This window comes from Gigantopelta aegis, chromosome 10, assembly GCF_016097555.1.
Source record: "Gigantopelta aegis isolate Gae_Host chromosome 10, Gae_host_genome, whole genome shotgun sequence".
Lineage (NCBI taxonomy): Eukaryota > Metazoa > Mollusca > Gastropoda > Neomphalida > Peltospiridae > Gigantopelta > Gigantopelta aegis.
In genome coordinates, this window is record NC_054708.1 from 34,299,132 (window position 1) to 34,314,667 (window position 15,536).

General features: G+C 37.0%; 1 protein-coding gene across 1 annotated transcript in view; it reads left to right on the forward strand.

The window, feature by feature from the left end:
• LOC121384209 (protein neuralized-like) overlaps positions 1 to 15,536 on the forward strand; it is a 53,649-nt gene continuing 38,113 nt past the window's right edge. Inside the window, exon 1 of the mRNA XM_041514484.1 lies at positions 1 to 153. Within this exon, the coding sequence (XP_041370418.1) occupies positions 123 to 153 (31 nt within the window). The 5' untranslated portion in view covers positions 1 to 122. The remainder of the gene's footprint in view (positions 154 to 15,536) is intronic.

Below are 15,536 nucleotides of genomic sequence, written 5' to 3' on the forward strand. Positions count from 1 at the left end.
TTGGTGATGTTATGAAATGGGGTGAAATGTGTGTTTCACGATAAATGATTACATTATAGGTTTAGTTAAATGTAATACCGTTTTGTTTTAAGGGAGAGTAATTGTATTGCATCTTCGTGAGAATGGGCAATTCGGGATCTGGTCATTCAAGAGGTAAGTGAACTGACAGTGAGAACTCGCATGTACCGGGACCCGGAAGAGTCTCCAAGAGAGGCCCCGCGTTGAGCATACTGAAATTTAAAGTTACATTTCCCTCAATAAACAGAAATTACACTGACACTGGGCATATAAAAGGCAAGACCTCTGAACATTCTAGCCCTTTCCTGTCCTGGAAGGAGGAGCCTGCCAAGGTCGGCTTGTGTGCCCAGGACAGGCGTGCGCAACAACAGCTTGTTCTGAATGTGCAGTAAAACCCTATGACATGACATGACAACATTCCAGCATTCGGTTCATTCAGGCTTAGGTTTTGGGTTAGGGTTAGTGATAGTATTAGCATTCTAGGTCGTTATTTTTCGACCCTAGTATACAGCAATGTAGCATATTTTACTGACACTTGAAGTCCATATTTTAAAAGGTACAATTTTTTTGTAATCACTGACCCTTCACAGTCTTTGGATACAAACTATGGTGAGTAAAAATTGCACACCTCAAATGCTTAGGCAAGTTTTAAATTGCAATCATCAAGATGAAAGTGAAAACCAAGCAATTATTAATTTATAAAAGGTACAGGTAAATTTTTAATGAACACTTTCAATTTATGGAAGTGTAGTCTGACTTCTTTTCCCTTTCAGGAATGGAGTTATTCAACAAATTCAGGAGCATTGCTATATAAATATATTTATGACATATACTGAGGCAGACAGTTTGATTTTTTAAAATTACAATATGTACTATTCAGGTAATTAGATGCACACAATTATAGATACCTTTTCAGTGTTAGATGGTTTGATGAACGTGCAGCTAAACATGTGTAGGAATCAACTTGTCTTGAATTTCATTATTATGTACAACGAACATGATTAGGATGGGAAAAACCCACTGGTTCTAAAGAGGTCGTTCAGTTAGAACTACGATCCAAGCATCTCAGGTGTGCACTGACTGAGTTAGATCCTTCATATATTTATTTTTTTAAATAACACGTTAAACATAGGCCCACAAATAAAATTAGTTCAATTGACACTATTTAATTCAATTCCTTCTTTTTTTCATATAACTGTATCAACTGTATAAATAAGTTAGCCTTATCAGACATTGTGATCTATTACCATACAAAAGTGGACTGTTTCTAATTAATAATAAATTAAATAGGCAAAGGATTTTGTATCAGATTCGAAGTATGTCTTCGAAGATGTCTATTAAACCAGTGTTTTTCTATTTGTATAGCAAAGATAAGTACCAGTCATATGTTAAAATCTTGCATGGACACTACCGTTCACATCACTTTTTTCTGGTGTTATTAAATAGGTCTTTTTATCAGCTACATATGGTAAATAGTGGCAATCAATATACAAAATGATTTTACGTGCGCCGTTTGTTAAGTGTAACATGCATTATTTTTCACACTCGCCAGATTGAAATTATGTGCGCTGTATGAGTGCAACTGCATTCACGCACCTTAAAGAGACTACCCTAGTTTTTTAACCACTAAGGCATATTTTTCACTATTAGAGCCACTTATGATCACTTATATCAAACATTACTTATATTTTATTGTTTAGATTATCCATGTCCATACAACCAAAGTGTTTCTGGTCATCCTGGTGTTTCTAATACCACAAAATGCATTTTTCATATTTTTAAAAACACACGTGCGTCTGAGAAGTAACAGTTATGTAGTTACATTTTAGTCTATTTTTAAGGGTATTTCAATGTCACAGACTCTTGTTTCACTCTGTTGTATCCAAATTTATTACAGGTGTATAAATTAACCAAACTTAGTGTCCATTTTTACGGATTGAAACTAGGTTCTAGGTCAAAAATATACCTTAGTGTTTAAAAACTAGGCTCTGTTCCTTTAAAAGACAAGGTCTGCATTCAGGTGCATGTTAAAAAAAATAATTTCAATAGCAATTTTGCATTGGAATTTGTCCAGCATTCTTAAAACGGAAACATCATTTACCCAGTGTTTGGTTATTGTAAGGAGATGCAAAGTGACGTCATTGGAATACTGACATAAAAATTAGCTATATTATTACAATGCTTCGCCACATTAAAATAAAAAATGGTCTACTAACCTTGACTCCTGTCAAATTTCTATAACAAGCAGACAACATTGTTTACCGGTTTGTATGTTTTTTTATTTTTCATAATTCTGGACAGAATATTATTTTTAAGTTTTAAAAGATGAAAGAAAGAAAAAGTACCTTTTGTCAAATATATCATATCAAAAAAATTACTGTTGGATAATATATATTTCATTTATTGAATATGAAGCCAAAACAAGGGTCCGAAAAGTGACTGTTGTCGACCGTAGTCCGAAGGGACGTAGAAAGTGTGGTTCTTTCTATGTCCGGATATTGTTACATACCCTGTATATAGCTGGTATTAAAAACTTGTGGCACCATGTTTCAACCGTTTCTCAACTGAAATAGTGCAACAAATGGACACACAAACAAAAAATGTATAACCTATCATACTCACTAAATCTTGATGAAGTACTAGCATCGTTATTAACAAGTTACAAAATAAATCTTCCAACAACATAAAACATTTCCCTACCATTTTAAATTTGCTAAATAAAGGGAAGCAACTCGCCCTGCACATTAATAAAAGTATTGACTTAATGTATGCCCAGCACTATTAGCATGCATGATGAAAGTTTGGAAGTCTTTTCGAAAAATACACATGTATGGAGATCCTTTCGATTTTAATGTTGAATAAGGTATGTAACTATGTTTTTTTAGGTGCTATGTTTTGTTGGGGACCTGTTTTGATACAGAGCTCGAACTTAACGACGGCACCGACAGCAATTGCGATTGTTGAGATATAAATTGCTGTAGGTAGAGAGCAATTCTGATGGCACTTTTGTGCCATCAGTAAAACTCCTCAACAATGGCAAAATGGTGTATATAATCTGCCAATATTTAACATTTTCACGTTTGAAATATGTTTACGTACAGCAAAATAACCTTTCAGTTGTATTTATTTTCTGCAAATGTCACTTAAAAAAAAAATTCCATAGGCAGGCTCAAAATTGCCATTGGTGGACTGTTTCACCCATGGCAATTCTTTAAAAAATTGCTGTGGGAGACAAATTCATACGTTTGAGCCCTGTTGATAGATGAGTAGATTATGTGCAACTGTACGCACATTTGAAGATTCGTAACATCATTGTCTTTTGAGTAGGAAAAGTAAATAAATGTCTGTCACATTCGTAGAATGCATCCAGAAAACTTCATCACTGAACTTAGCCCGAGTACTCTGCCGTTTGAGAGGTAGATGGATATTTGGACGGTTATATAAAGCTCTGTCTGCTGCCCCTTGAGTCTGACAGGTTTCTTCCTGTAATGTGTGCATTTGTGGTTAATATGTAAAATGTCTGTCTGTCTGTCCCATATATAGTTTTTCGGGTGTTTTTTCACAATGCCTTGAGATATTCAGCTTTGTATATCTTTTTTAAAATGTACTGTACTAAATCATGTTTGATTTAACCATTTTGTTTACAGAGTTATGGCCCTTGAATTTCTGAGATACGAAAATTTGTTTTCCAGACTTTTTGTTTTTGCAATGCCTGAAGATATTGAGATGAAATTTTGTGTATACCTTTATTATGTATTGTTACAGATCAGGTTTAACTTCCATGGCAAGATACCTATTTTTTCACAGAGTTATAGCCTTTTAGCTTAGGAGTTAAGAAAATTTGTTAGGCGTGATAAGAGACATGTATTGCTTTAGCAGTACTATCAGAATGCTTGTCTTGCTAAATATATGATTTGTTTTATTGTTATAGAAAAAATGTGTTAAATACTATTATCTCGCCTTCATGTAAAATTCTTTAATCTCATTGGTTGCTTGCTGTTTGACAAATCCCTTATACCTCTGTGGGCGGAGCCAAATTCTCATATACCCCATCTGTAATTTCCAACAGTTTCCAGCCACCCCAGTTAATGCTAAAGCAATAATTAGATTATAAATAACATTGATAATCAATCAAGTATATTAATATCTGTTTCAGACAATTTCGTATTTGAAGTTAAAAACTTGTTTATCGATGGAACTATTTTTCGTCACTGGCAAGTGGTTTCGTTCGCGTCCGTGTGGTACCGCTCCATTAATAAATTGTTAACAATTATTGTCTGGCGTTATTTTGATTATTTGGCTATATGGTTTAACATGTCGGTAAGATAAATTCGTTGCAGAAGAATCTCTCGGTATGCTTCTACAACTTATAGTATAACTGTATATGAAAGTGCATGTACATACATGTATGTAACTGTCCAAAAGCCTTAATTTAAGTTAAATACAGTTTTCATGAATCTTAAAGTTTAAAGTTATGTACATTTATTACCCATATGGTTACAAATATCTTGGTACATATCAAAGTGATACATCCCACTAGAATGCCAAGTGGGACGTAACACTTTTGATGTCACACAATGACGTCATCAATTAGCGCAATACAACCTCACAGGAACGTCCACGAAACGAGACGAGTGATATAAATTAAGATCGATTATGGGTAATAAATATGATATTAAACTCGCTACTATTTCGTATCATGTTTATGTCCCTCGTGAAATAATTTTAATTGTCACTCGTTTAATATCCTATAAGTAGCATACTTACACATTTGTATATTGCTGTAATTTGTTTAAAATAATAATATTATTAATATTGTATTTGAATATTCAAGTTTCATGGGGCCAAGCGTGCACACAATTATTACTACTCGTCTGAACAAAAATATTTAAAGAAAGCTTTAAAATGTCATCATTCATTCTTTATTTGCCCAGGCCATTAAAGCTGTGGTCTCGGGTTACCATACTAGTCTGAGCGCTCTATGAACTGAAAATCCCTCTCGTCCTATAATCCCAGGCAAGCATTTGCATGAAGTTTGAAATGAAATTCATTAATTTTTTTATTACAAAAGGATCAATTTGCAGCTCTCTTGTAACTTTCCAAGTGAGTGCGTAGGAACGGGATTGATCACTTGCAGTTTCTGGCAAAGACTGCATATTATTATAACATTGTTTAATAATGTGAAATACAAAGAGTACACTTTTAATAAACAAGGACCATGTTTTCACGCTATCAACAGATATTGTCACAAGTCAACACCCAACTCAATGCACTTGTCGCCATTGTCCAATGTTGAACATACTGGTATTATTAACACCAAGAATTTGTTTAATTTTATAGTGTTTGTGTAACCATCTTAGAAAAACAGAGGAAAATGTCTCCGTATAAAAAATTTTTTTTAGTTAAATGCAGATATGCTTCATTTGATCTTGTCAACACATATCAATAATATCTGCTTACAATGTTTTATAGTACATGTATTTTAAAATATTTTATGAATTATACATAATAGTGTCAAAGTTTAGTTTGTATAAAAGAAAGTGATCATGTTATTAGATATTTTTATATAACATGTTTTCAATTTGTAGTTTCCAAGTTTTGAAATTAACTGTTTAAATAAAATATTGTTTCATATAGAAGGTGGAGATGGTTAACTGGAATCTGTATGTAGTGTAAAAATAATGCATGGCATGTGGCTTAATTAATGGTAAAGTGATGGCCTGAGGTGCAGCGTATCATAGCAGGCATGGGTCTATGATGTAGGTTGTCAGTGTTGATAAACAAAACTTCTCAGTGTGTACAGGTGTGAAATTAATTATTTCAGTGGTGGACTCAGGATTTTGTAAAAAAAAATATTGGTTGGGGTAGGGGGGGGTTGTTCACAAAATTTCCAAAGGTCAAGTTAAAATTTGCTGACGGCAAATGAGCCGAATCGTCAAGGAAAATATGGGTGGGGGAGGGCGTTTTCCATGAAAATTTTGAAATAAAGATGTTAAGAGTATTGTACTTGTATGTATATTGTGGATGATGAATTTTTAAAATTCATTAAAAAGGGCACTTCAAACTGGCAGGGGGTAAGTCCCAGTGGACACAGTTTCCATATCTCATCTATGATGGTAACAATGGTATATTAAGAAAAAGGGGTTTAAAAGCTGCTCTACAGTTGAAGAAAAACCTTACTGGCCCTTTTCAAATTCAACTAGCCCTTCATGCAGTTATCACATTGAAATTTAACTGCACAATCAAAATAAAAACTAGAATGGTCTTTATTGAATAATAACCATGTGCTTACCGTATATAGTCTGTTTGCTTCAAAAGGAAACCGATGAATTGGCGTGCAACTTCATACTGGCCTAAAATTAATATTTCTGCCTTAGTAAAATGTAATAGTGTGTGTGTTCGTGCACAATACCGACAACGACAATCAATTGACTGGCCTTTGGAATAAGCCCAGTAGTAATGGAAAATTCATTGTTATTTTTATAGGTGTACATGCGTTCACATTAGTGTGAGTTGGAACTACATACAAAACAGATCTTGATTTTGTCCCAGAGTAATATAAGCTAATAAAATATTATTTTTATTTTATTTATTATTATTATTATAATTTTTTTTTTTTTTTTTACCACAACATTGAATAATTATGGCGTATCCAGTCCATTCCAAAAAGCCGACGACTTCCAGATTTTAAAAATACATGCACATGTCTTCAATACGTTTTGAGCTCTATTTTTAGAATGACCCGGCCCAAAGCTACCTTTGTAAAATTCTTAGTCGCCCTTAGCCAATAAACTGCGGCGAACCAGCGACTGCTAATTTTCATCCCTGGTAGAGAGTTTCATTTTGTAGGCCAAGGAAAGGCATGTTTATTTAACAACACTTCTAAATTACAGTTACATCAAATTTGCTTCATAGTAATTTGTACCTTACTTGCTGGTGTGTCCTAAAAATAGTATTGTTGACAGCTTGATTCTCTCTCTCTCTCTCTGTGTCTCTCTAGTTCTCTCTCTAGTTCTCTCTCTCTCTCTCTCTCTCTCTCTCTCTCTCTCTCTCTCTCTCTCTCTCTCTCTCTCTCTCTCTCTCTCTCTCTCTCTCTCTCTCTCTCTCTCTCTCTCTCTCTCACTGTTAAAGTGCTTTTCTAAGGTATCATGGAATCAATCCTCATGTAGACTAACTGGGTTATTTCCCATTCCAGCAAGTGACCCACATAACAATGGCTATGGTATATACTTCCCACTGGGAATTTTTTTATAAATGAGACATCCTGCCAACTGGAAATAGCAGCCTAGATGGGTCAGCAGGTTTCTTCTCAAATACTTTAGCACTTACAAGTAATAACAAGTTGATTACAGTGCTGCACTGTCGTTAAAACAAATATTAGTTTCCTTTCATTTGGAAAACAGTGTGAAATTTAGCACACCTGTCTGGGAAGGGTAGGGATATCTCTTAATATTTACAACACTCAAACTTCTACTTGGAGATAAGAAGCGCACAGACGTGCAATTATCTTAAGTTCACCTTTAGCTGTTGCAGATAGGTTATGTGAAGGATCTAGCACTTGGAAACTGCACATAGACTTGGTGTGAAGAATTGGCCATCACGTGGTTCTTGTTTTAACACACAGAAACGGTCTATAAATCATTCTCCAAGAGATGCTTTCATAACAGCACTACATATGATTTTCATTATCACTACATATGGCTGTTACATTAAATAAGTTCCTGTTCAATTAGTTGGCACTTTCAGCTATGGAGATAACATATTTTACCTCTGGAAAATAATACCAATACTTAATTATTTACAAGGAAATGCATTCAACAATTTTGGAAGGAAGGAAATGCTTTATTTAACGACGCACTCAGCACATTTTATTTACGGTTATATGGCATCAGACATAGTTAAGGACCACACAGATTATTGAGAGAGGAAACCCGCTGTCGCCACTTCATGGGCTACTCTTTTCGATTAGCAGCAAGGGATCTTTTATATACACCATCCCACAGACAGGATAACACATACCATGGCCTTTGATATACCAGTTGATCCTAGACCGACCGGGCATCAAGCGAATGTTTTACCACTGGGCTATGTCCCGCCCCCTCAACAACTTTGATTCCTTTAATATTTCTGTTTGTCATATTTCTTTCTCTGTCCCCACCTCTCTTGCTCGCTCACTTTCTTACTATATTTCTTTCTCTATTTCTCTGTCTCTCTCTCTCTCTGGGCGGGACGTAGCCCAGTGGTAAAGTGTTCGCTTGATGTGCGGTCAGTCTAGGATCGATCCCCGTCAGTGGACCCATCGGGCTATTTCTCGCTTCAGCCAGTGCTCCACAACTGGTGTAACAAAGGCCGTGGTATGTACTATCCTGTCTGTGGGATGATGCATATAAAAGATCCCTTGCTGCTAATCGGAAAGAGTAACCCATGAAGTGGCGACAGCAGGTTTCCTCTCTCAATATCTGTGTGGTCCTTAACCATATGTCCGATGCCATATAACCGTAAAATAAAATGTGTTGAGTGTGTCGTTAAATAAAACATTCCTTCCTCTCTCTCTATACATGTATCAGTGTGTGTGTGGCTATTGAAGTATGAGCCAAACAAAACAATTTGTTTTTTTGGGGGGGGGGGGGGGAGGGCATAAAATTTGAATTAAAAATAATTTAGAATCAATTTACCACTTACCTAAATCATTCCTTGTGTATGCAGGTAGGCTATTTCTCATTCCGACCAGTGCACCACGACCATGGTATGTGCTATCCTGTCCTTTGGATGGTGCATATAAAAGATCCTTAGTTACTTATGGAAAAATGCAGCAGATTTCCTCTTTTAAGACTGTCATAATTAACAAATGTTTCACATCCATTTGCTGATGATTATTAAATTAATGTACTGATGTTGAACAAACAAACTTTTAACTCTATCATCAGATGCTTTTCATAGCAAAGACTGATTTTGCTGAATCTTAGTATACTCACCCTAATATGATTGGATTACCCCCCCCCCCCCCCCACAGCTGGTATATCAAGGCCATGGTTTGTGCTGTCCTGTGTGTGGGAAAGTATATAAAATATCCTTTCTGCTAATGGAAAAATGTAATGGGTCTCATGAAGACTGTCAGAATTGCCAAATGTTTGACATCCATGAAGAATTAATTGTGTATTTTAGTGGTGTCATTAAATAAAATAAAGTTCAGTTTTTGCTATGATCAAAATCAAAGTGAGCATCCCTGAAGCTTCAAAGAAACTTCATTTAAAGTGTTATTGCAAAACAATCAATTTATCAATCTCCTAAAACTTTCTAGGTGAGTGTGGAGGAGAGCGGGAATGACCACTCGCCTTTCCCGGAGAAGTCATAACTCTTTCTTTTTTTTCAAACAATTTCTGGTGGGTTTTTTTTATCCCAGTAGTGGCTTCAGAGCTATGGGAATTTTTTATGTCAATGGTAAGACATAGGACCATAGCACCGACTTGAACTTTATTTGATACAGATGTTGGTGGGACGTAGCCCAGTGGTAAAGCGCTCGCTCGATGCACTGTCGGTCTGGGATTGATCCCCGTCGGTGGGCCCATTGGGTTATTTCTCGTTCCAGCCAGTGGACCATGACTGGCATATCAAAGGCTGTTGTATACATGTACTATCCTGTCTGTGGGATGGTGCATATAAAAAAATCCCTTGCTGCTAATCAAAAACGAGTAGCCCATGAAGTGCCAACAGTGGGTTTCCTCTCTCAATATCCGTGTGGTCCTTAACCATATGTCTGACACCATATAACCATAAATAAAATGTGTTGAGTGCGTTGTTAAATAAAACATTTCTTTCTTTGATACAGATGCGAAATTAAGCAGCAATTTTTTTTCAACTTATTTCGTGCTTATATCCAATTAGATTCAAGCACACTGTCCTGAACACACACCTCAGCTATCTGGCTTGTCTGTCCAGGACAGTGGGTTAGTTGTTAGTTGGTTAGTAGTTAGTGAGAGAGAAGATGGTGTAGTGGCCGTACACCTACCCATTGAACCCTTAAGAACTCACTCTGAGTTGGAGCCAGTACTGGGCTGCAAACCCTGTACCTACCAGCCTGTAGTCCGATGGTTTAACCACTGCACCACCAAGGCCGGTTAAGCAGCATGAGTGAGCTGACATTTTTTATTGAATTACATTCCCTTGCACTTTTTGTTTTATTATGTACTCCCTTGTAACCCCTCCTGACAGCTTTCACTTTTTAGTGGATATTTTTAAACTTGGCTCGTTTGCACTCCATAAATCATCAACATTGACAAATTCATTTGTATTTCCCATCACGTTCGGCTATTCCCGACAGACACATACCAGAATATTACTGTGCTGCAACGTACCTGTATATCACTTACTATATCTTGTTTATTTTTGTTGTTTCTCATTAATGCTGGAGTAAAATGTTATGACTATGTTATGATGTAACACAGGCCTCGCCACAACAGTGGCTCATGCTCATCTCTTACTCGCACAAACAAGGAATGTGCTGAGTGTTCTAACTTCTACACTTAGTTTTTTGTTTCTTTGCTTTTTTTTTTATTCTTTTTTTTTCCATCCATAATGTTTAGATTTTTATGTGTGTAAAATGCTTGCTGTATTTCAAATATTTCACTTGATATTATTATCAGGAAAGCAGTGGAAAGCTATTCTACTGTTTTCAAATGGAGAGATGTTCAATTTAATTTACTAACCTTACATAGTATTGCATTCAGTAGGGGTGGGAATTCTCCTCGGATCAGCTGTTTTTCTCTCATGGAACATTGCGTTTCCTCGCATTTTAATCGTCCTTTCTTCTAAAATGTGTCCGATGGCACAGATGATTTTAACCTAGGATTTCAAGAATTTCCGAGACCCCTCTAGATTTCCTCTTTTTTACAGTTCACCAATTCCCACCCCTGATTCATCCAGCAGTCAGCCAGTGAAATCACTTTGTGTGGTTACAAAACACTCCATTGCCAGGGTTTTTGTTCTTAATTTTAAATGTATGTGCTACAGCTGAAACCAGTCAAATACAGGTAGACCTAGTTGGAACTAAGCACAGGGCTACCTCTGGTGTTCGTTCATTGCGAAATTCAAAAATAATTGGCAAATTTTATTTTAATTTGGCGAAATAATTTCATGAGAGAACTGATGATAATTTTTTGAAAATAACTGGGTTTCTACAATTGTTCATGTTTAATACATAATCTGTCAACATTTTCTACTGACCCAGAACTAGCTCAGAAGCAGGTATATAAACCAAAATATATATACTGAACACAGCCTAGTTTTAGTCAAATACTTCCCACGTAATTTGTATTTCCATTTGGTTTCTACCATAAGAAGCATAATGTATTGATAACAAATTTTAAGTTTACTACAGATTTAATCATGTTACCCCAAGCAGTGTGTTAAATAAATTGATCCTTGAAGCAAGTAACTTTACATGTGTATATAATATACTACACATCCTATATGTTATTACAGCTGAGGTATATCTGCGTACATCTATATCATACGTAAACTAGAGACAGATTTGCCCAGACTTTTTTCAGTTACATTCATCTGTGGTTTCTGCTGTTGGAATTATCCATTGCTATTAGTACTGTGGGAAATTGATGCCGTTTCTTTACTACGTTAGTTGCAGTCTGAGTGTTTTGGATGGGAGTCGGTTGTGGGAAGCCATTATTGTCTGTCCGAGGATATTTTAGGAGTTTTTGTTTTGTTGAGTTTCCCAGTTTAATGTTTTCTGTACAGGTGTGCATACAGTTAACTGGAGAAGAGGGAAAAGACATTCTTAGTGTGGAGATTAATTTTTTCAAAGACTATATTATAAATTTAGGTTTTTTTTTATCCGTGTGTTTATCTGGAGCACTTTATTAATTCTGTTCATTTGTGGGCTTTATCTGTACCTATGTGTGTTTGTGGAAACATTTAGCACAAGCACACTGGTATATTTCCAGTAATCTCAAAATAATAATTACAATCTTATTAATTTAATCAAATTACAACTGTCATATTCTTTGAAATGTTTTTGTTTTTTTAATTGTCAATAGAGTATAATGGGCAAAATAATGTACAGCAGGATGTTAAAATAGGCCTGTAACTTGGTCATAGATGTGAGGCTTTAACAACACGTGCATTTTAACCCCACGATTTAACCTGTGTGAAGCTAGTGGACTTTGCGTTTCTTGCGGCGGTCGTTGCTGTGTTTGAGAATCATGGGTTTGTTTGACATGTACAGTGAGGTGAGCGGCTCTTATATCGTCACCAAACGGAGCTTACAGCAGCTTAACATTATTGACACAAGTGATGGGAATATCGTGAAGCAAGAGAGACGCGAAACCGTCAAACGTACTCATGCAGGTAACCGTCGACAGTTAAAATTGAATGAATTTTGTTTTCAAAAGAAACATTTAAAATTCTCCTGATACATTGTATTATAAAGTATTTAGATTCAATTGAGCAATTATGGCATGATCTGTTTAGCTAAAAAATAATTGGTAAATTATCTTGCCTCTGTGGTACTTTCACTTCAGAAGCAGTTGGATATAGATACAAATCTATCATTGCTTTGTAATTATTTTTTTTTAACTCTTTATTTTTTCTTGACCATTCCGTTGTTTATAAATATTAACCCATGCAAAGAGAGAAGACATGGGTTGTTACAGTAATTATATACACAGTGTATACATGCATAATGTACATTTGTAGTTGCTTTGTAAATTTAGTAGTATGTATGTTTTGACTGGGAAATTCCAACAGTATATATCACCACTTACTGCTCATTTTTTTTTTTTTTTAAGCCCATTTTGTAGTAGTGGGTTTTTTATATTTGTTTTATCCTAACCAATGCCCTATGTCCAATTGACGAATCAAAGGCTGTGCGAAAGTGCATATAAAAGATTTCTTGCTGATTTTTTTTTCTTTTCGAAGGAGAAGTCTCTCTGTCCGTCTCTCTCTCTCTCTCTCTCTCTCTCTCTCTCTCTCTCTCTCTCTCTCTCTCTCTCTCTCTCTCTCTCTCTCTCTCTCTCTCTCTCTCTCTCTCCATGTACACTATGTAACCATGACAGCCACGTTCATGCATGGCAAATGGTTTATCATATTGCAAGGAAGTGTATCGTGTATCAGGTGCATAACAGCAGACACATCCTGAATTAATGCTTTAATTTCATACATGAGTTGCAATAAAATGTAAGTTAGAAGACATTTAGTGGGGTTTTTTGTCAGTTTATTATTTGATGTTACAGAACTGTTGGTGAGGTTCTCACAGAATAAACAAATGTAACATTGTAAAGATGTATTAATTGCAAAAACTGTATGAATGTTTCACATGGAGAGGGCACAAAACGGAAAATACTCTAGATTTTTTTTTTTTTTTTAATAACACTCCATGATACTGTGCTACATATGGTATTACTAGTGGGACACTTGGGCTAGAGATAGAAAGAAAACCTACTTTGAGCACATGTAAACAGTTTGTTTTGAATACAAGAAAGGGATCATTCATATACATATATACATGTATCTGTCCTTTTCAAGGTGAAAACAGAATAGCACATACATATAGCCTTTGAAGGTTGATATATACTAATGTTCTTCCTTTTACTTGAAAAGAAAGTTTATTTTCAGATAAAAAATAAAAGTGACAATTTTGCATGTATAGTACTTTTATTCCTGTCTTTTGTATCCATTAAGATACCTTGAGTAACAATACACTTCAGTGGTGTCAATAAGCAAACAAACTTACATATTTTTAACCTTGAGTAAGAAATGGTTTAAAATGTCAACAACGGATGATTGGTTGGTTCAACTGATCAATGTCTTCTATGTTTGACCCACCGACACATATAAGGGTCACTGGAACTAGTGTAGCTGTCCAGCTCTGACTCAGGGTCACTGGAACTAGTCCAGCTCTGACTCAGGGCCTCTATTTTTAACCCACCAACACACATAAGGGTCACTGGAACTAGTGCAGTTGTCCAGCTCTGGCTCAGGGCCTCTATGTTTGACCCCCACACACATATGAGGGTCACTGGAACTAGTGCAGCTGCCTAGCTCTGGCTCAGGGCCTCTATGTTTGACCCACCTACACACATGAGGGTCACTGGAACTAGTGCAGCTGCCTAGCTCTGGCTCAGGGCCTCTATGTTTGACCCACCTACACACATGAGGGTCACTGGAACTAGTGCAGCTGTCCAGCTCTGGCTCAGGGCCTCTATGTTTGACCCACCTACACACATGAGGGTCACTGGAACTAGTGCAGCTGTCCAGCTCTGGCTCAGGGCCTCTATGTTTGACCACACAGGGTCACACACATGAGGGTCACTGGAACTAGTGCAGCTGTCCAGCTCTGGCTCAGGGCCTCTATGTTTTACCCACCTACACACATGAGGGTCACTGGAACTAGTGCAGCTGTCCAGCTCTGGCTCAGGGCCTCTATGTTTGACCCACACACACACATGAGGGTCACTGGAACTAGTGTAGCTGCCTAGCTCTGGCTCAGGGCCTCTATGTTTGACCCACCTACACACATGAGGGTCACTGGAACTAGTGCAGCTGTCCAGCTCTGGCTCAGGGCCTCTTATGTTTGACCCACCTACACACATGAGGGTCACTGGAACTAGTGCAGCTGCCTAGCTCTGGCTCAGGGCCTCTATGTTTGACCCACCTACACACATGAGGGTCACTGAAACTAGTGCAGCTGCCTAGCTCTGGCTCAGGGCCTCTATGTTTTACCCACCTACACACATGAGGGTCACTGGAACTAGTGCAGCTGTCCAGCTCTGGCTGGCCTCAGGGACCTCTATGTTTAGTGTAGCTGCCTAGCTCTGGCTCAGGGCCTCTATGTTTGACCCACCTACACACATGAGGGTCACTGGAACTAGTGTAGCTGCCTAGCTCTGGCTCAGGGCCTCTATGTTTGACCCACCTACACACATGAGGGTCACTGGAACTAGTGCAGCTGTCCAGCTCTGGCTCAGGGCCTCTATGTTTGACCCACCTACACACATGAGGGTCACTGGAACTAGTGCAGCTGCCTAGCTCTGGCTCAGGGCCTCTATGTTTGACCCACCTACACACATGAGGGTCACTGGAACTAGTGTGGCTCAGGGCCTCTTTGTTTGACCCACACATACTGGTATATTGTTTTATCAAAAGTTAAAATTAGGCAAGTGAATTTTTCACCATGGCCAATGAATTTCCAAATCCACTGGTCCTATGGCAAGTGTATTTTTTTTTAAATCTAGAACCCCTGTCCTTGCGCAAAATAAACATGCAATAAATAGGAAATGAAAACAACGTATGTGAAGTTCTGTATACATATATATATCACATTTTGGAAATGTACACACAAAATATACAGAAGGTACATTTCTTTTAAAATTCAACAGTAGTTATGTTGCCAACAAATTACTTTTGTGATCAGTCCAAGTTTGAAAGGTATGAAATGACGCCTAGTCTCTCTAGAATGTTCAGATGCTGACATACTTTCTGCCACAATAAATAACGTGTGGTGGAAA